This window comes from Sander vitreus, chromosome 17 (assembly GCF_031162955.1).
Source record: "Sander vitreus isolate 19-12246 chromosome 17, sanVit1, whole genome shotgun sequence".
Classification (NCBI taxonomy): Eukaryota; Metazoa; Chordata; class Actinopteri; order Perciformes; family Percidae; genus Sander; species Sander vitreus.
In genome coordinates, this window is record NC_135871.1 from 4,752,276 (window position 1) to 4,774,144 (window position 21,869).

At 39.3% G+C, this 21,869-nt stretch overlaps 1 protein-coding gene across 4 annotated transcripts in view; it reads left to right on the forward strand.

The window, feature by feature from the left end:
- Positions 1-186: 186 nt before the first annotated feature.
- The window catches only part of tk2 (thymidine kinase 2), a 30,979-nt gene continuing 9,296 nt past the window's right edge, over positions 187-21,869 (forward strand). The window contains exons 1-7 of one of the 4 annotated variants that reach the window (XM_078272631.1): positions 187-492; positions 6,284-6,324; positions 8,176-8,250; positions 8,693-8,746; positions 10,800-10,889; positions 11,874-11,947; positions 15,654-15,742. In XM_078272631.1, the coding sequence (XP_078128757.1) occupies positions 276-492; positions 6,284-6,324; positions 8,176-8,250; positions 8,693-8,746; positions 10,800-10,889; positions 11,874-11,947; positions 15,654-15,742 (640 nt within the window). In that variant the 5' untranslated portion in view covers positions 187-275. Of the gene's footprint in view, positions 493-6,205; positions 6,325-8,175; positions 8,251-8,692; positions 8,747-10,799; positions 10,890-11,873; positions 11,948-15,653; positions 15,743-21,869 lie in introns of all 4 variants that reach the window. The other 3 variants (XM_078272634.1, XM_078272633.1, XM_078272635.1) reach the window with 3 other exon arrangements.

The following is a 21,869-nucleotide window of genomic DNA, read 5'->3' on the forward strand; positions in this document are numbered from 1 at the left end:
CACATGTGTTGTCAAATTAATGAAGTTGTTTTCTTAATTTGCTTGTGTTTTGTCTATTTGCAAGTGTTTTCTTAAGTTGCACGGCGTTTGCCCCTGTCGGCCACCGTACCTTTGACTTGAATCAAAGTGCAATATATAGGCCTACAGTAGATGGCGGTGTGCGCCTGTTGTGTTACTAAATGTAATTCGAAGAAGAAGTCACGGTTCTTCCTGTTTGATACAAGCGGTCATGGATCGCCTACCTTTCTTTTACTGTCTATGAACCCTATATATCGATGGTTACAAGAGGTCTGCCTATGTGCTGCGACATGTTGGTAGCTGCTTTTCGTGTGACGTTATTGTTCAGATGTGTTCGACCCGTATTCGCTAAATGTGCGGTGGCTCCGTCATTATTCGGTGCTGTTAGACATAATAGAGGGATAGAGCTACCTGCTGGAAGCGTCAGACGGATCCAGAGTGGAGCACGCAGCGGCACGCAGCACGTCACTACAGGTCAGTGGCGCAGGGGATTATATTTGTGTTTGGTGAAAACCTTGGGTCCCATATTGACAAAGTTTATTAGAAGTTTTTTTTAATCAGACGTGCAAATGAACAAATTACAATTACTCGCGATACTGTAACTGAATTGTTTTTTTCTTTATGCCTACTTTTACTTTTTAAAGTAGTTTTTCAAATCTGTCATTTTACTTTTACTCAAGTATGTTTTGTTTGAAGTATTGTACTTTGATACATTTTAAATCTCATCCGTTATTGAGTAAAAAAAAGTAATGTCTCCAACGTTATTTTGCGCCGATGCTTTGGCAAGGTGCCTATCTGTCAAACAAACTCAAATCGAAAGCGAGATATGGCTTTGTGCCCGAGACTATAGTGAGGAAGAAGCAAGAAAGATTAGGAAACGATACTTATCCTATCCTATCCCACCAAAATGATAAATAATCACTTCTAACATGTAAAATTCAATTGGGATAATAACTCGTGTGTATTCTGTGAAAGCGATATTCAGACGGTTGAACATATTTTCTTTCAGTGTGAACCGTCTTTTCAAAGCTGGCTTCAATGTAAAGGTATACTGCTGCACCCGTTAAATTTAATGTCAATTAAAAACTGGAACACTTTTTTAAAGGAATTTTATTTTTAGAGTTCTGTATAAATAACTTGATTGAACATTGTAAACATTTTATTCATAGGTGTAAGTACTTAAAGGTCAAACTCCACATCAACGGTTGGAAAAATGAACTTGCATCTTTTTAATGTGTGACTTAGGAAAACGCCAAGAGACTCTTTTCTTTGTTGGACTTACATTCCGTACTTGATTAAAAAGACTCCCAGTATCTTTTATTTTTCTTTATTTGTTATGTTTTGTTATATATTGTGTCCCTACCTGAGCGCTACCAACACTTTTCAACAATTGCACAATCCCATTGTGATTTATTGACTTATAATCTATCTATAAAGTGTGTGTGTGTGTGTGTGTGTGTGTGTGTGTGTGTGTGTGTCGCATATCTCTCGAACAGTTTGGTAGCGCACTGCCATGAGTCCATGAAGCTAATGTCTGATTACTCCACAGTTTCATTGTGATATTTTGTGATTACATTCTGAATCTGTAACGTTCTCTGTCAGGAAAATCACTAAGTTAGTAGTAGGGTATACAGTGGAGTTGCATTTGAAGTGGTTTGGGGTCCTTCTGTAAGTAATTTTGGGGTACAATTTGGTTTTGATGAATTCTGTAAGCAGCAATACCACAGGCCAAGTAATCGCCCGTTCCAAACAGGCACATTTTCAACGGGCACTGCACTAGTAATAACAAAAAGAAGAAAAAAAAAAAAGGTTTGAAACTATTGACAGTGTGAATATCAGGGGCGGAGCCATATGTACCAAGCATTCAGGCCTCAGCCCAAACTCTGGGCTCAGCCCATCCTTGATAATAGAATGCCTCAAAATCTTATCTAATATATCTCTAATCTTATCGTAATATGGGTTATAGTATACACAGAAAAGTGTATTCAACAATAACATAGTACATAAAATGTAGCCTACATATGGTCATAAATATGTAAACAGTCTACACAAGACGCCGCATTAAGTGCAAAATGTGTAAGTGACGTGTTCCAGGAAAAAAAACTAAATAGCCAACAGACTAAAGAAGACATACATGAACAAGTGTTTTGAACTTTGGTTCGAGTGGCGAACTTTTTGAAGTCAATTGAGTCACACACAGTTGTGTAGACTGTATCAATCCACATATTAACCCACGCTTCCTCCCGCATTTGGTGTTCCTGCGTATGTACTAACCAGCAGCTATCGGGTCACCGGTGAAAGCCTTCCTGTAGTGTTCTCTGTCCTGCTATTGTCTCTGTCATGCTGCCTAGCCCTGTATCCATACATCCATGCCCTGTACCGGGATTAGCTTCTGTTTCGGGGAAATGGGGCTTTGCTTTCTCCTTTACCTTGTTAAGGTAAGCTAGGTTAGCCTCCTAGCTTGTGTGCGCTTCTCAAATGTACTTTCAAATTCGTGGAATTTTTCCCTGTAATAAATTGACAACATATTTTACCACCTTCCACTGCAAGGCACTTGCTTTTATCTGACACAGTTATAATCAAATAGGTGTCGCTTTCTTCCGACTTTCGGTACCGCTTGTGTTCAATTTGACGTGGAATGTTGGGATTTCTGGGTTCCCAGTCAGAAACTATACATGTCTACGGGAAATGTCATGGTCGGACAGATATAACGTTATTTGCTCTATGAAAGACATCGACAAAGACGAAAACTAAAGACATTTACTCAATTTATTTTTATTTTTATTAGTTTTGCAAACAGACATTACAGTTTTAGTTTAGTTGTCGTTTTTTTGTAATGCCTCGTTTTTATTTTTATTTCAGTTAACAATGTTTTTTCCCACCTAGTTTTCGTTATTTCGTTTGTTTTCGTTAACGATTATAACCTTGGTCCCGCCTAGATGTATTTTCATTTCCACATAACGGAGTTGAGAAGTATCTTCCTCACAGTCGATCAGATATATATACCATATCCGTCCTCATATCACTAACATCCACCATCGTGGACATGCTTTTACATCCCAGCAGATTCTTTGTGTCTCGTTATGTTTTTTGCAAACGGTAGTTTTCTTTACAACATTGGTTATGCGGATCATATTAGTAAAGCCACTGTATGCAGAGCTGTCAGAAGAGTGAGACTTGCTCTGAAACGTTTTTTTAAACTTTTTTGTAGTGTCCCCTGGACACAAACCAGTGAGAGCCATTAAAAAGAATTAAATGAATTTTAAATTATATGTCTGTTAATGATCATGGTGCTGCAGGCTCAGAATGAGATTAACTTACTTTTTTGCCCGCAGGATTGCACCTAAATGAAATTATAGGTGTAATACCATTCCAGTTTTCACAAGTAATATTATAGGTTACCTGTGATTAAATATGAAATTAATACACTGTCAATGCTTACGCATTGACTCGAGCAGCAATGTTCTCCCACACCAATTCTCTCTCTTTTGCAGCAGCCGCTGTGTTGCTTTTTTAACACTAAATACATGTTCAAACTCGCTGTATGTGCGCATGATTATTTTTGCCGACCAGTTTGTTTGTGGTTGTTACCATGGTGAATCGTAGTATCATGGCTCTATTCATGCTGCCTTTTTATTGTGGTGCACGCGCCTAGCTCTGAGTCAACCTGATTGAGTTGGTTCAATCAACTCAGAGTAGGTTCACTCAGGCAGCATGAATGGAGCCATGATACTACGATTCACCATGGTAACAACCACAAACAAACTGGTCAGCGGAAATACTCATGCGCACATACAGCGAGTTTGAACATGTATTTAATTAAAAAAGCAAAACAGCGGCTGCTGCAAAAGAGAGAGAATTTGCGTGGGAGAAAATTGCTGCAAGAGTAAATGCGTAAGTTCCAATATAGATAAGTATATAGTATAATATTACTGGTGGAATGGTATTGAACCTATAATCTGTAAAAGTACTAGGCCTACTAATCCCATTCTGAGGCTGCAGCACCATCATTAACAGAATTATAATTCATAATCTTTTATTTCAAAGGGTTTACATCATTCACCTGCAATACTGTGGAACTCCTTTTTAATGACTCTTAATGGTTTGTGTCCAGGGAACACTTCAAAAACGTTTAAAAAACGTTTCAGGGTGCCCAGATAGCTCAGTTGGTAGAGCGGGTGACCATATATAGAGGGTTACTCCTCGACGCAGCAGGCCCAGGTTTGACTCCGACCTGTGGCCCTTTGCTGCATGTCATTCCCCTCTCTCTCCCCTTGTATTTCTTCTGCTGTCCTGTCAAAATAAAGGCCGAAAATGCCCCAAAAAATAATCTTAAAAAAAATGTTTCAGAGCAAGTCACATTCTTCTGACGGCGCTTTGCTAGTGGCTTTACTAATATACTCCGCATCACCAATGTTGTAAAGAAAACTGCCGTTTGCAAAAAAAACGTAGTGCGACACACAGAATGTGCTGGGATGTAGAGCATGTCAATGATGGGTGACGTTAGTGATAGGAGGACGGATAAGGTTATGTAGGCTACATAACTGATAGACTGGGAAGAAAAACGATACCGCTCATATAGATAGGTAGGCTAGTATCTATAGTCGGGGCCTCAGTATCATCTCCCGACGTATGTTTAACTCCCTGCAAAGAATACAATTTCTTCATTAGTGGGATCGTCAACAAAAGGAAATGCCATGTTTTGAGAAAAAAAACTTTTTATAGTCTGCCTAACGTGGTTAATAAACCAACCCTGTTTATTTTTTTCATGCAGATAACAAACTGCACTAAAATGCGCCTGATACATACTGAATGAATGAATGAGGAAATGAAAGAGAGCGCTGTGTCAGAGGGAGGAGACTGAGAGAAACTTGAGGTTTATTGAAGAAAACCTGCTCCCGACCAGGTTAGGTTCACAGGCTCAGTTACCTCTGAGGTTAAGTTTACCTCTCTTTTAGTTTTCACTAAACCTGCTTTCTGAAACAGTAAGAACTTAGCCACCTGTGCATCGGACTGGAAGCCCTTCTGCCGGCGGAGTTCTCGCCACCTTTGGATCGATTCCCCAATGTAAATCCGGGTCTTCGTTCACTCCTTCTCAATCTCTCTTCTTCTCGCCATATATTCCTCTGAGCGTCTTTTCTTTGGTGAAATTTCCGGTTACAGTACAGTCTGTATTATTCTTGTTATTGTTTTGTTTTGTACATCAGCAAATTAGGCATGAAATGACAGTGACTATGGCGTTAAAGTGTAGAGCTCCAAAGATTAATCAGTTAATCGATTTCTTGTCAACTATCAAATTAATCACTAACTTTTTTGATAATCGGTTTGTGTAATTTTTTGTGAAAAAAATAAATAAAAACTCTAATTCCAGCTTGTTAAATGTGAATATTTTCTAGTTTCTTCACTCCTCTGTGACAGTAAACTGAATATCTTTGAGTTGTGGACAAAACAAAACATTTGAGGTTGTCCTCTAGGACTTTGGGCATTCGGACATTTTTCACCATTTTCTGTAGGGGCGTTGAAATTAATCATTGCATACAGACCATAATCGATTATTGCCTACTGATGTTACTTTTCCGCTTGCTGTTTTTTTTTGTTTCTGCCTTTTGTCTGTTGTGTTCAGACGCCACTACAATCAGGAAGTGTCTTTTTCAAGAGCAGATGCAATAAAAATGGGATTTCATATGCCTGACTGCTTTAATTTGTCATTGAAAACCATGTGTAGTAATATATAATAATATTGAGGAGGTGACGCAGTGTGATATGGATTCAAATCGTTGACATGATAATTGTAATAAAATTGAATCGTGAGACCAGTGAAGATTCACACCCCTAATTTTCTGACATGTTATGGACCAAACAGCTAATGATTAGAATGATTAATCGAGAAAATAATAGACAGATTAATCGACAATAAAGTGCATACTTGTGTTTTGGGGTTCTTTACTCCTCTTTATATTGGGTGAAGAAAAAGGGAAACAACTTGTACACGGTTCATCATATTGTAAGATGTAAACACATAAATTAAAGCACTTGAACCTCACAGTCATTGTTTCATTTCCAATCCGATGCCCTGGAACACAGAGCCAGATCAAACCTATCGCCATAAGGTTTCTTTCCGATACTTGCACTGTACTGTATCTGTTGTGTATTTTAACATATTTATGTCCCTCTGACCTCGCTCTAGCCTACTGACCTGAGAGAGGGCAGCACTGGGAGTTGTGGGAAGTGAAGTCTTGTCTCACTATGTTGTCTTCCTTCCAAGGGAAGCTGGTGCGGAATGGAGTGGATAATAAAGCAGCGGTGGTAAGTCTAAGCCATATGATCTGTAATCGAAGCTTTCTTTTTCTCATACATTGCTCACAGTAAAGTACATACTGAAGATGATCTCATAATGCTGACTGCAGTTTCTAGTGTGGTTTTTACGGTGGCCCTGAAGTGCAAATCACAACAGCAAATAAAACGCAACGGCAAATCATAAAACACGACGGCAAATATGAAAACACGACGGCAAATATGAAAACACGACAGCAAATATGAAAACACGACAGCAAATATGAAAACACGACAGCAAATGGGAAAACACGACAGCAAATAGGAAAACACGACAGCAAAATGGGAAAACACGACAGCAAATATGAAAACACTTCAACAAATCATAAAACACGACGGCAAATATGAAAACACGACGGCAAATATGAAAACACGACGGCAAATATGAAAACACGACGGCAAATATGAAAACACGACAGTATTAACTTCTACCGGAAAAGGTAGGGCCTATCTAGCAGAGGACGGACCCTCCTGATTGGACAGACGGACTGTCTGTCTTTTAACAGGAAGGAGAGGTGAAAAACACGGAAAAGCGCTTACTTTTAACAGAGAGACAGTCCGTCTGTCCAATCAGGAGGCTCCGTCCTCTGCTAGATAGGCCCTACCTTTTCCAGTAGAAGTTAATGTCGTTTTGTTTTCCTATTTGCTGTCGTGTTTTCCTATTTGCTGTCGTGTTTTCCTATTTGCTGTCGTGTTTTCCTATTTGCTGTCGTGTTTTCCTATTTGCTGTTGCGTTTTATGATTTGCTGTTGTGATTTGCACTTCAGGGCCACCGTAGGTTTTCAATCATTTACTATTTTACAGTTATTAAAATACTAATCCTCATTAGGGCTGTTTGATTGTGGAAAAAAATCCTAATCATGATTATTTTTGTCAATATTGAAATCAGGATAATTTAACACAATTACTCAGTGACTTTTGGAAAGAAGTTGCTTTTATTGAACTTAAAAAACAGTGAAACAGTTTAAACAAATCAACAGTGAAAAAACCTTGAACTGTGAAATTTCCTTTAATACTTTTCACGTTTGAACTTTTTAAATTCCCCTTCAGAACACAAGACAAAATAAGAGTTTACTTGCATAACCTAATGTGCAAAATAATTGTTTTTCTCGATTTCTCTGTTTTTGTGATCGCTAGGACCCAAAATCGTTAGGAGCCGAACTCGTAATCGCAATTAAATTTGATTAATTGCACAGCCCTAATCCTCATGCTTCACATGCTAAAATACAAGATCATACCTCATATCATAGTAATGTCTTTTTTCTTCATCATTTTTGTGGACTTTCCTGTTAAAGGGGCGCTATGCAGTTTTGGCCATTTCTTAGCTTTTTGCTCGCACGTCTCTCTATAGAGCTCCCCCTACAGCTTCGGAATAGATATTTGGCAGCTCCTATGTTTACTTGTGTCTGACTCCTCAGTCTGCTGTTTCCTCTTTCTCTGTTCCTCCGACAATGCTTTCCTAGCTTTCTGCTTCTTTTTTTGCCGGCTCAGCCATGACGATAGTGTGAAAAACTCCATCGCTACCTTGTTAGCCGGTTCCTGAATGGGCGTATGTGTGCAGTGCCGTGAAGCAATTTGTTACATCGCGAGACCTGATATCACGCAATACTTCCTGACACTGAGGCCGGCGGCTTGCCGGCCGAAAGTTGCAAGGGTAGTTTTTCCTCCCACAGACGCTAGGGGGAAACGAGACGACCACCATTCAACCCAAAAAAAAGTCATATAACCATTCCAGTGACACTGAAGCTGTTCAGTTAAGGTAAATTAAGCTAAAAAAACTGCATAGTTCCCCTTTAATATCAGTCTCTCTGTCACTGTTTTCAGATCTGCATTGAGGGGAACATTGCCAGTGGGAAGACGACATGTCTGGAGTATTTTGGCAAAACTAGCAATATAGAGGTACAACAAATCAAAGTCCTTATACAGCAAAGCTGTGCATGTGCTCCCAACAGAAAGTATCACTCTAGTTGTTACCCAAATTGGCCTGAGTTGTAACATGGCTGCTGTTTGACACGAGGGGCATGGTCGGACTTTGGGTTAAAAGCTTTATAATAAAATACTATTTTAGCTTTTTACACCTTGTATGCGTCCCTCCTTTGCCTCAATCCTTTGACTTCCATTCCCTCTTTTGTAATTAGGGCAGTCAAAAAATGTGGGTAAGAATTGAAAGTCAAAATGAAAAAACCAAGTGTGGTCTCAGTTTCACATTCAGATGAACATTAAATTCTAAAAATTGTTTCAGCGCAGCAAGTTGTTAACAATGTTACTGTTGAGTCATTAAAGCACAACCCTGGACATTGGATATGTTCATTAACGATTCTCCTTTTTGTTTTTGTTCCAGGTCCTTACAGAACCAGTCTCTAAATGGAGGAATGTCCGTGGACACAACCCTCTGGTATAATACATATTAGTGTTGTAACGGACCATAGTTGGTCTGTGGTCCGTACGGATCAACACTCATGGTTCAGAATGCATGTGAACCGCGGATCAATTGCAAAGTTTAACCATAATAATAGTGTGAAATACATTTTTAGTGTGAAATAAATTTTTACTGTTGCTGTTACTTAAGTAGGCTGATACATCTTGATAGAGGGTTGCCATGAAAGCATACAGGCAATGCAATTTTTCGGTTCACTTGAACAGCGCATGTTAAAATCCGGTGCTAATATGACACTGGTGCCTAAACGACCGGTATTTCCATGACGGAATAGCAACACGGATTTCGGTGCCACTTAAATGTCTGCGCTGCTCTCTGATGCTCCGAAACAGACGTTAGAGGCAACAGAAGCATCGCTGCATATCACGCTACTTAACACTAAAGTTACACTTGGCAGCAGCCGTTGATGTTAGCCTACTGTTAGCTAGTAGCTGGATTAAACACGGTTAAAATGCTGACGGTTTAACGGTGTAGTGTGACTGTATTTTACTGTGGAAGATTCCAACACCGGGACGCACAACACTCTGCCGCTAAAGCTATGAGCAAAAAGTAGTGGTGGGCAGATCGATCCAAATATTGATACCAATGTTGGTATTGATATTGATCAATACCAGTGTAATGAAATTGATACTTCAGTTTCTCTCGAGTATGCGCTGATGCAGTTTCATCAAAAAGGCTGTCGGTGTAAGTGCCGCTGCTTTCAAATGCTGCTCCTGCCACAGTGCGGAGCAGGCACACTTTGCTGCTCCTGCCCCCTCTTGTGCTTTGATGTTGTACCGTCACGTGGCCGGGCAAGCATCAGCCAGACCTGGCGGTACACACACGTACACACACACACGTACACACACACACACACGTACACACACACACACACACACACACACACACACACACACACACACACGACGGAGTAGAAGAAAGGCAGAGAGGAAGAGGAACGCTGTGTGACTATATTTTCAGGCTGAAAATGAAACGGCAAGCTGTATAATTTGTAAAAAGGCTGTAAGATACAGTGGTAACACAACAGATGTATTCAAGCATTTTGAAAATTCTTTCCTGGGTCTTATTAATAATCCAAAGATAAAATCACAAAAACACTTAAGGTCATAAAAATTCCTTCAGATTTAGCAATTTGATGATGCATCCACCTTACTTATTAAAAAGTATCGGCATCGTATCGGTATCGGCTATACTGGCCCTTTATTTACTTGGTATCGGATTGATAGCAAATATTGCACACCACTAGCTAAAAGACACAAACTAGCACATGGTCACTGCTGTTGTTGTAAAAACAACACAGACGTGACTAAATGTTGCATTTATTTGAAACTGGTAAACCTCAAAGTTATTGTAAAATACCCTTTTCTCATCTGTTTTTGTCTTTTAACAGCAATTTACTGGTGAAAGAAGTTATTATTAAGTTGTTATTACATTTTTAGTAACTTATTTGAATTTCCTCCTTTTTTGTGGTAATCCAAAAATTAATATGATCCGTGATCCGAACCGTAAGTTTTGTGATCCGTTGCACCCCTAGTACATATTATCATTTTGTCATCGTGTTGACCTGACATCAGACTTTTAAAATCGGGTCGGACATAAAATAATTTGGAGAATAGGTTTTAATGAACAAACTAAAGATGTGCAGACCTACTGGAGGGGCTACATTGTTTGTTGCAAGACTCCGAGACAGACAAACTACCTACATGGTTAGATACCAGTAGAAGGCAGAGAGAACATTTGTTTTCTGACCCTTTTGTGAACTGACCCTTAGTTGACCTACTTAGTTGATTTGGATATATCCTGTGTACTGTATGTGCTTGTGAATTTTAGCCTAATGGTGGCACGATGTTCACAAAAGCCACAAAAAACTATTAGAATCCTTTCTCTGGACACCATGATTATCCAGCTTAAACCTTGTGGAAATGCTTCCAGTGGTTTGTCCAGTACTAGAATTGATGTTCTGTAGGTCTGCGATGCTGGTTGTGTCAGCTGTTTGTTTCTGTCCCTGCAGGCTCTGATGTACCAGGATCCTGAGCGCTGGGGCATCACTCTGCAGACATATGTTCAACTCACCATGCTGGACAGGCACATGCTAGCCATAGTAAGTGTACTGTTCGCTAGAAATGCACCCATCTTATCGGATACTAGTTAAAGAGTAACTTTGTTTTTTTCTATTTTCCTATGATTTTGTATCTAAGCGACTGATGGGAACAACGATCTTTAAAATTGGTCCAGTATTAAGCAAAATCACTGTAATTACATAGTTATACAAAGTTATTGGGCAATTGAACCTTCAATTTACTGCCACTAAAAGTGCTGTTTTTGCCACTGACATGCTCACATTATTATTATAAGTGTCTAACAACATCATGGAAAGGATTCCTACTGAGAGACCTTTTTGTTAAATAGTAAGATCCCTTTTGTTTAACATGAAACTTCCCCTAAATCGCTATTGCCAAACCCACCAGATTCCATTTAAACAAATTAGTAATTTTATCATCGTAAAATACACTTCATTCAAAGTCGACAGAAACAAAACTATCCAAAGCCATTTTAGTTTGTCTGTCCGCTGTGTCAACAATCACCACTCTGGTTTGGTTGAAATAAACCCTTAATTTTCACATTTACATGTGAAAATATGCTGGCTCTATACAGACTGGTGGGTTAAGCGGCAGGGTTTTCTGAGCTGTTTCTGGTTAAACAAATAGGGATCGTTTCCATAATGTTGTCAGACACTAATAACAACCTGAGTCTGTCAGTCGCAGAAACAGCACTTTTAGTGGACGAAATAAACAAGGCACATTTGCCCTTTTGGATTACATTGCAGCCCGGTTCGCACTTACCAGTTACAGCAATCTCACTCAATACTGGACCAATTTCAAAGATTTATTTTCACATTAGTCACTTGCATTGCATGGGAAAATAGAGTCCACTTTGAAAAAGAAAAAACTAAATTACCCTTTCAAATACACTATGTCAACCTGCAGTGCTGACAAACACATTGGTAGCCATGGACTGGGGATGCAAACATATGACCTCATCAGGCAATCAGCTGTATGTACTTAATGTTTCTTGTTGTTTCCAGTCATCCCCTGTCAGGATGATGGAGAGGTCCATCTTCAGTGCCAAGTACATCTTTGTGGAGAATCTCTTCAAAAGGTATCTGTGTTTTGACAAACGTCCACGCCTGGATCAGACCTGGTGTCTCATTTATAAACGTGGCTACGCACAAAACGTGGCTGAAAATGTGCGCATGCAACCTCCCACGCAAAGGTTGTTATTTATAAAAAAAACTTGATCGGAGAATGTGCGGTCCTCCACGCAAACTCTGACCCCTGCGTACGCACATTTTGGAGACAATGGGAATTGAGGATGCAGATGGTGAAGTCAGACTGCAGAAAGTAAATGTGGGAAAAACGATTACTTGTAATATTAGTAAATAAAAAAGTATTGATGCCTCACTCACATTTTTTCACTCCATATCATCCACGTTATCATGAAGAGTAAATCCAGCAGTGTTATTTGCACTTGTACTGAGTGATAATTGTTCCATAAACACCTTGTAAAATCCAACTCAAATCTTAAATACAAATTTGTTCTTAATATTTAATTGGCGCTGTCTCACCGTCACAGAGTTCGCTACGGAGGATGAGATGGCCCGACTGCATGGAATACAGGATAGCATCAAATACCCTAGCATTAGATAACTGCAGAACACAGTGTAAATAACTAAATATCTGTTTTTAAAACTGTGCATATATCATCAAATGTCAAAGTCTGAAAATGCAGACGTTAAGCTCTCTCACAATTGTTACACTTAATGTCCTCATTATCGGTCCGAACTTCAATACTGTTCGTGACCAAACCTGCATGAAGAAAAGTGTGTTTGCCTATTAGACTTTCGTCTTCAAATTGTATCTCGGGGTGAGGGATACCACCAGTTGATCACAAATTGTTGTAAACATATACAGTGGTGTGAAAAAGTGTTTGCCCCCTTCCTCATTTCCTGTTCCTTTGCATGTTTGTCACACTTAAGTGTTTCGGAACATCAAACCAATTTAAACAAAAGTCAAGGACAACACAAGTAAACACAAAATGCAATTTGTAAATGAAGGTGTTTATTATTAAAGGAGAAAAAAAATCCAAACCATCATGGCCCTGTGTGAAAAAGTGATTGCCCCCCTTGTTAAAACATACTATAACTGTGGTTGTCCACACCTGAGTTCAATTTCTCTAGCCACACCCAGGCCTGATTATTGCCACACCTGTTCACAATCAAGGCATCACTTAAATAGGAGCTGCTTGACACAGTAAGGTCCACCAGAAGATCCTTAAAAGCTACACATCATGCCGAGACCCAAAGAAATTCAGGAACAATTGAGAAAGAAAGTAATTGAGATCTATCAGTCTGGAAAGGGTTATAAAGCCATTTCCAAAGCTTTGGGAATCCAGCGAACCACAGTGAGAGCCATTATCCACAAATGGCGAAGACATGGAACAGTGGTGAACCTTCCCAGGAGTGGCCGGCCGCCCAAAATTACCCCCAAGAGCGCAGCGACGACTCATCCAAGAGGTCACAAAAGACCCCACAACAACGTCCAAAGAACTGCAGGCCTCACTTGCCTCAGTTAAGGTCAGCGCTCATGCCTCCACCATCAGGAAAAGACTGGGCAAAAATGGCCTGCATGGCAGAGTTCCAAGGAGAAAACCACTGCTGAGCAAAAAGAACATCAAAGCTTGTCTCAATTTCTCCAGAACACATCTTGATGATCCCCAAGACTTTTGGGACAACATTCTGTGGACCGATGAGACAAAAGTGGAACTCTTTGGAAGGTGTGTGTCCAAGTATATCTGGCGTAGAAGGAACACTGCATTTCATAAAAAGAACATTATACCAACTGTAAAATATGGTGGTGGTAGTGTGATGGTCTGGGGGCTGTTTTGCTGCTTCAGGACCTGGAAGACTTGCCGTGATAAAAGGAACTATGAATTCTGCTGTCTACCAAGAGATCCTGAAGGAGAATGTCCGACCATCTGTTCGTGTACTCAAGCTGAAACGAACTTGGGTTCTGCAGCAGGACAATGATCCTAAACACACCAGCAAGTCCACCACCGAATGGCTGAAGAAAAACTAAATGAAGACTTTGGAGTGGCCTAGCCAAAGTCCTGACCTGAATCCTATTGAGATGTTGTGGTATGACCTTAAAAAGGCCGTTCATGCTCGAAAACCCTCTAATGTAACTAAATTAGGACAATTCTGCAAAGATGAGTGGGCCAAAATTCCTCCAGGACGCTGTAAAAGCCTCATTGCACGTTATCGCAAACGCTTGGTTGCAGTTGTTGCTGCTAAGGGTGGCCCAACCAGTTATTAGGTTTAGGGGGCAATCACTTTTTCACACAGGGCCATGATGGTTTGGATTTTTTTTCACCTTTTAATAATTAACACCTTCATTTACAAATTGCATTTTGTGTTTACTTGTGTTGTCCTTGACTATTGTTTAAATTGGTTTGGTGTTCCGAAACACTTAAGTGTGACAAACATGCAAAGGAACAGGAAATGAGGAAGGGGGCAAACACTTTTTCACACCACTGTACATACTGCGGTGACCCCCGTGTGTAATGCTGCATGCACTGACTATGCCAATGGAAGAATCAGGAGAGAGAGAGACTTCATGGACCACAACGATGACTGGCTAATATGCCGATTTCAATTCCAAGTAGAGAGGGCAACGTGCCGGAACCGTGCCATCCCTGTCCAAATACAGGTCCTCGCCAATCTGGGGGCAACTGGCTGTTTCCTGAGGGAAATGGCAGACAGCGAAGTGTTTTATATAAATATTATAATCTTCAACTTTATCATTAAGGCTTTTTTGGATATATATAGTTCTGTTAAATCTTATCATATGGGTCTGGTATATCGAAGCTGTCCCAGAGTGCCGTAATGCTTGCCGTTTTGGACAGTATTATTAATATAGGTAGTCTATAGATCAGGTTTCCCTATACTATGCGAGAACAGGCCGAAATTATGATTCAATTTGCAGCAATTCACCAGCGTCTGAGAAGTTTTTTTGCTTTTTCCCCGCCAGTTGTCATGATTCTGCGTAACGAAAGAACAACTGCCAGGGTCATTAACATACTGATTAGAATTAATGCTTTGCTCTGCTATTTATGGTTAAAAATGGGCGTGTACAGGGCAGGATAAGAGGCTGATTCACGTGCGCACACTTGTGGGTAATCTGTAATTTATAAAGGGAACATTGCTTACAGATGGGCGTATGCACGGTTTTATAAATCTGATTTTTGCCGTACGCCATTTTTGGCTTTTGGGCGTACCTACACTTTTAGTAAGGATCCTATGTTTTTAAAAATGAGACCACAGGAGAGTAGATGAATATATCTACTGTATACAGCATACAACTAAACTCTTATGCTGGTTTGTTGGATTCTGTTACAGAACAGAACAGAAGGTTTTAGTCTACATTTAATACCTCTTGGAGCTGAGCTGCTTTCTGTCAGGATGAGACCATTTATGCTAGGAAACAACACAGTGGAGGTGGGCAATATGTATTAACCCTTTTATCATGTTTTACTAATTTTATACCACAATATATAAAATGGTCTCGTACCTCAGTAGAGACACTGTTTATCAAATATGCTGAATATCTGTTTTCTTGGCTTATACAGTGAATATACTGTAATACCTGTAAAATGAAGGTACTAGCAATGCCCAAAATTACCTAATACAGACAGAAATATTAAAGGAATCATAAACATTATATGTAAAAATATGTAATGGTTGGCAAACTTTGATGGTTTATATTGTCATATTGCCTACAATTTTGTTTCTGTTTGTTGTTTTTTTTAGTGGGAAAATGCCAGAAGTGGACTATGCTGTTCTCAGCGAGTGGTTCGATTGGCTCACAACTAACATTTCCATTCCTCTTGATCTGATTGGTGAGAATACACAAAGCAGAGACACAAACACATTTAATGTATTTTATTGGGGGTGGCTATGTCTCAGAGGTAGAGTGGGTCGGCCCTCAACAAGATTGGTGGTTCGATCCCAGGCTCCTCCGGCCACATGTCAAAGTGTCCTTGAGCAACTCTGAGCACTGAACCCCAAGTTGCTCCCCAGACGCTGTATGTAGCTGTCCATTGCTCCTAATATTTAGGACTGCTTAAAGGCAGAGATTGAATTTAAATTTTTTATGTGACAAATTAATACAGTTTCATGAAAAAAGTTTCTAATAAAGATTTATTCAATTTAAAGAATTTTATTAATTCTGACAGACACAATTTAAAACAAAGAGAATACAGTTACAGTATGACATGAAGATTGATTGGAAACTGAAATCTGTAATTTTTTTTTTAATTCAGTTTTTATTGATTTTTTTTTCAAGTTTCAACACCACACAAAGACATCATAGACAGGAAAAAAAAAAAAAAAATCAATAAATAAAAATACACAAGGTGAGCAGTGGCACTACCTAACATATTGCTAATAATTATCACTCCTATATCAAAATGATAGTAACAACCAGGGCAAGTTTTACTGAACGTACAGCTGCTACTCGCATATTCAATTGTAATGCGATACTGGGCAAACATCACATCTTTATGGACTTATTATTTTTTCGTGCATTTTAGGCCTTTATTTCCATAGGACAGATGAAGACATGAAAGGGGAGAGAGAGGGGGAATGACATGCAGCACCCACGGCCACTGCGTCGAGGAGTAAACCTCTATATGTGCACCTGCTCTAAGAACTGAGCTAACCCAGCCACATGAGCGAGGATTTCTGTTGTTGATTTCTTCCCATGGAGCTCTTGAAAACAAAACAAAAAAAATTATTTTTGTTAACTGCTGTCTGTATGCTAGTCAAAGACTTAATTTCCTGCATTCTGATACATTTATGTATTTATGTCAAGGAACACAAAACAAACAAATCTAGTGGCAGGTAACAATTCAAAATATAAAATATCATGGGCAGATAAGACAGCAGTTGGAGCTCCGGCGAGGCTCTGCGCCCATCAGCAACGGTCCGCAGAGCAGCATGATCACCTGGAGAGTCCGGTACAGCCTGAACTCTGCAAACCGAGATCCTGTACGCGCTAGCTTCACAGCGGAGCGTTCAGTTCCAGTCAAAACAATGCAGCTTAGCTGTCTTATCAGCGCCAGCAGCATATGTAAAATATAGCAGCTGTGGATAAGAGGGAGGATGGCTGCTGAAAATCACCCCCAATTTCCACCAGCTGCATAACGGCTGCGTATCAGCTCCGGAACGGCGGCGGAGTCATTAGGTTTCCATTAAAGTCAATGTGTGTATTTCCACTGACTGCAGAACGGCTGCGGTCTGACTCAGGCACAGCTCCGGCGACTCGCAGCCCTCCGGAGCAGATACGCAGAGCTTCTATTTTTGCCGGATGCCAGAGAGCTCCGCAGCAAATCAGCACACGGCAGATGCGGGACAGGAAGTCGAGCACAGAAACAAAATAAACATTCGGTTAATTTTCGAAATAAAATACACTGTGCTCATGGCGGATCATATTTCCCTGCACTATACCTTGAACACACAGCACAGAGTTGTTTCCCCTCTACTCCTCTGGATGGAAACAAACTGTTGTTGGTTTTGTGGTTCTATTCTACGTGAATTCGTGAGATCTTGTGCGTCCTCGTGACTACAGCTGTCAGTCATGGCCGCAGCCGTGCCGCAACAAATCCGGACCTAGTGGGTATTGACGGACGGCGGAGCACGTCCAAACTTTCAATGCAGGAAAACCCTGCCTGAGTGTATTGATTTCAATGGCAGAAGTGAACCCAGGTTATGACGGATTCTTTTGCCCTATAGCATCAAGGTAAACATTGAACCCATTTTCTGACACTAAAATGGCATTTTCAGGCCGACAAAGGACAAGGAGAAAATTAACTTAGTTCGAAACCTGTTTCTGTCTCAGAAACAAAATCATGTGAAATCTGGCAACATGAATAGGCTTAAATCAACTGTGTGCTAATGCTAAATATGGCTTTTAGTTGTCTAAATGTCTAATGTTAGCAAAAGACAATATAAATACATTATGCATATACAACTTTTTTGATGTTCACTACACTTACAAATGTGTCCATGCCTACTTAGGAGACAGGAAGTGTGTACCATGTCATACTATTGGGGCAGTGTGTAATGTGCTATTTTTAGTTATGGAGCATGTGGAGTTGTGTATACGTCGGAGGTTTTTTCAATAAAAATATGACAAAGAACAAACTTTAAGACAAAAAAGTACACAGAAGGATAATTTTGTATCCAGCTTGGTTAACGTGTTGAGGAAACATCAACCATAAACAATGAGTGAGAAGTTGTTTAAGGTGCTTTTTAAATGTGCAGTAAGTAGGACATTCTCTAATGTTTGTTGGGATGCTGTTCCAAAAATGACCGATAGACAGAACAGTTTGTCCAAAGGTAGTTTTTCTATGCAGGATCTCTATATCTCCTCTAAATGAAGCTCTGGTACAACAAACTCTGTCAGACCTTGGTTTAATGTATGTAGAAAGTGAAGGTGGGGCCAGTCCATGAAAAATTTTATAAATTAAACCGCTATTTTTAAAATGACTACAATTTTCAAAGTTGAGCATATTGTATTTTCCCCAAATATTACACTGATGGAATGACAAAGATTTTTGATCAAGTATTTTTATAGATTTTTTTGAATAACATTTCCATGGGTTTTAAAATTGTATTTCCAGTGAGTGACCAGGTTGTGATGCAGTAATCTATATATGTGAAAATATCATTGAATGTAGGAACATTTTAGCAGAAGTAGTTGTCATTGATGGTCTGATTTGTTTAAAATTTTGTAAATTGAATTTGATTCTATTCGCTGTAAGTTTGATGTGTTTTTTTAAATGAAAGCGTTGGGTCCAGTGTGACACCGAGGTACTTGAACTCCTCTACAATGTCAAGTTCCACTCCCCCCAGGAACACATTGGACCTCTCCAGTTTTATGTTGTGTTTTTTTGTGAAAGTCATAGCAACAGTTTTCTTTTTGTTCAATAATAGGCAGGATTTAAGCAGCCAATGCTGTATATTCTCCAGTGCTGATGTAAGGATGGATGATGCTTCCTGTGTGCTTTTAGCAGGTGTAAAAATAACTGCATCATCAGCATACATTTGAAAATGGACTTTTTGACAAACATTTGGCAAATCATTTATTTTTTTATATATATACACACAGAGAACAATACTGGTCCCAAAATAGAGCCTTGTGGGACCCCTGCTGAACATTCAAGGTAAGACAACTTAGTGCCACTAACACTCACAGATTGTCTTCTGTTGGACAAGTAAGATTGAAACCAAACTAGCTTCTGCAAAGTTGAAGTGAGTCAGTTTAGACAGAAGGGCTCGATGATCTACTGTATCGAACGCCTTCTTTAAATCCAAAAAGACTGCACCAACACAGATGGTTTTATCAAGTAAGGATTTCACGGTTTCTATGAAGACACAGTTTGCCGTCTCTGTGGAGTGGTACTGGCGAAACCCAAATTGCATGGAATGCAGGAGAGAATGGCCATAGCTGAGGTGTTTATTCAGCAGCTTGGCGATCCACTTTTCTGCAACATTATGCAAAATAATGGGGCGATAATTGGAAATGTTTGTTTTGTCTCCTGATTTAAAAATTGGTGAGACTATAGCCACCTTCCATCCTGATAGAACAACTGCCATTTTAATTGATAGATTTATCAGATGTGTTATCAGGCATACCAGCACGTCTTTGTGTATTCATAATACAAGATATTAAAGCTGGAGACAACTATAATGTTACAAAAAAGCCATTTAATACAAAACCTTATTGGAATAAAGAGTTAAAAGAATTGTGGCAATCTATGCATAAAGCAGAAAATCTGTTTCTGAAGTGCTTAAATAATAATATAGAAAGGAAGCAACTATTAGAAACCTTTTAAGAATAGTCAAAATAGGTTTGATAAAAGATACAGATTCTACAAAAGACCTTAACAAAGAGGACAGGTATTAAACCTGAAGAGAATCCAAACGTCTGACCCTAAGAGATTTTGGTCAGAAATTAATAAACTAAGGCCAAGGCGTAGTTGGAAAATACACATGGAAGTGCTGGGGAATGATGGTAGTTTAGTGATTGGGCTGTCTGATATAATCAATAGGTGGGAGAAAGATTTCAAAGGTCTTTTTTCGCTAGTGAGACTTTTGACTTTGGGGGGTACTACGAGGACATATGTCAGAGGAAAGATGTAATAGAGGGCCACATTTAAAAGATAACACATAAAAGGGGAATATTGGATAAATGAGGATCTTAATAAGAGTCTCACAAAAGAAGTTCAAATGGCTATTAATAAAGCTAAATTGGGAAAAGCGATGGGGGTTGAAAATATCCCAAATGAAATACTAAAATCACCCAAATTATTTGATATTTTGTGTGATTTATTTAAAGGATGTTTTGAATCCGGCAAAATACCATCTATGTGGCTTAAATCAATTATTAATCCGATACCAAAATCCCAAAATGAGAATCCAAGGGTGCCTTTAAATTATAGAGGGATTAGTTTAATGAGCACAGTTTATAAGCTGTATTCTACAATACTTAATGAGATGCTCATGTTGTATTTAGAGAAAGAAGAGCTCCTTGTGGAAGAACAAAATGGGTTCCGTAAACCCAGATCATGTCTAGTTCACATTTTTGTATTGTCTACAGTTATAACTAAAAGAATAAGTGAAAATAAGCCAACATATTCATGCTTTATTGATTTTCATAAAGGTTTTGATATGATCTGTTGGGGACCGTTCGGTATTTATGGAATGGACCACCGGAGAAAATAGGGGAGGGTCATGTCTTTTTATTCTTTGTTGAGGGGAGGGTCACCCAATATTTTTTAGTCTAGGGGGGTCACCCAACTTTTGTATTCATGAAAACAGCAACATTTCAAAGTGGCTTGTTTGGTGAATATTTTTTCATGTAGCTCTTAGTCTTGGCCCTCCTTCGCTACCAGATGGGTCTGACCCATGAGTTTGCTGGGGGGCTCTGCCTAGTGGCTGAAACGAGTAATTGCATTGTTTAAAAAATGTGTGGAATAATTACATCTGGCATAACCAGATATTTTATAAATATCTTAAATAACACAAAACAACTAAATTTTGGTAGGTAATACATCAGATTTCATATACTGCTTTAGTAAAACAAATATTACTTGGCTGACAATGGGAGCAGCAGGACGCAAAAAACGAAAATTACTGTTGCACTAGTCTGGACATCTTGCCGTGCCAACCTTGCAATAAAGGTTTCCTAAATGCCATGTATATAAATGTGATGTCAGCTTACTAATTGACTGCGGGTTTTGTGTAGATTTGGACTTTTGTACATTTATTCCACTTCTGGCCTCGTTCACCTGGCTGGTGAATGTGACTCTCGTATAGGCCTTGCTGGATACACCGTGACCCTTTTTGTGGATCTACTGATCGCTGTGGATTACTTTTTTCGTGTCATTGGATTACGCCAAAATACAGATCTTTTTTCTCAACGTGTCTTAACGTTTATGGTGTGACTGCGCTTCGTTTCTGCGTTTGGATAGGCATCTCAACAGACTGTAGGTCGAACACTGATTGTTCACTGTTACATTTTAGTTGAATTTAAGTGTCAGGGCATTCCGCCACCGTCTGTCTATTGCGTTCCAAGACAGCGATTGGATTTCATGAGGGCGAATTGTTAAATTGTTACAAATCTGCTTTAAAAATAAACGTATATGTTTTGGAATATAATTTTCAGCTTCGGCAGCTTTACCTATGTGCTAAAATATACAATGACTGAGGAAGCCTAGTGACGAGTCCATAGCAACCAGTGTTGAATTTGTTATTTCCCAGTGTCCTTTGCTGAATGGTCTCAATGGTCTCAATTTTATTTCATGTGAATACTAGTTTACTAGAGGAGTAACTTTAGTATTTGAAGTAATGCAGGAAGTGTGCATTTAGTTGCTTATTGTGTTTCCACAACAATGTTAGTGAGTAAATCTACTGAAATGGCCACCACACCATAACAGTGGAGTGTGATGTGTAAGGTGAGAA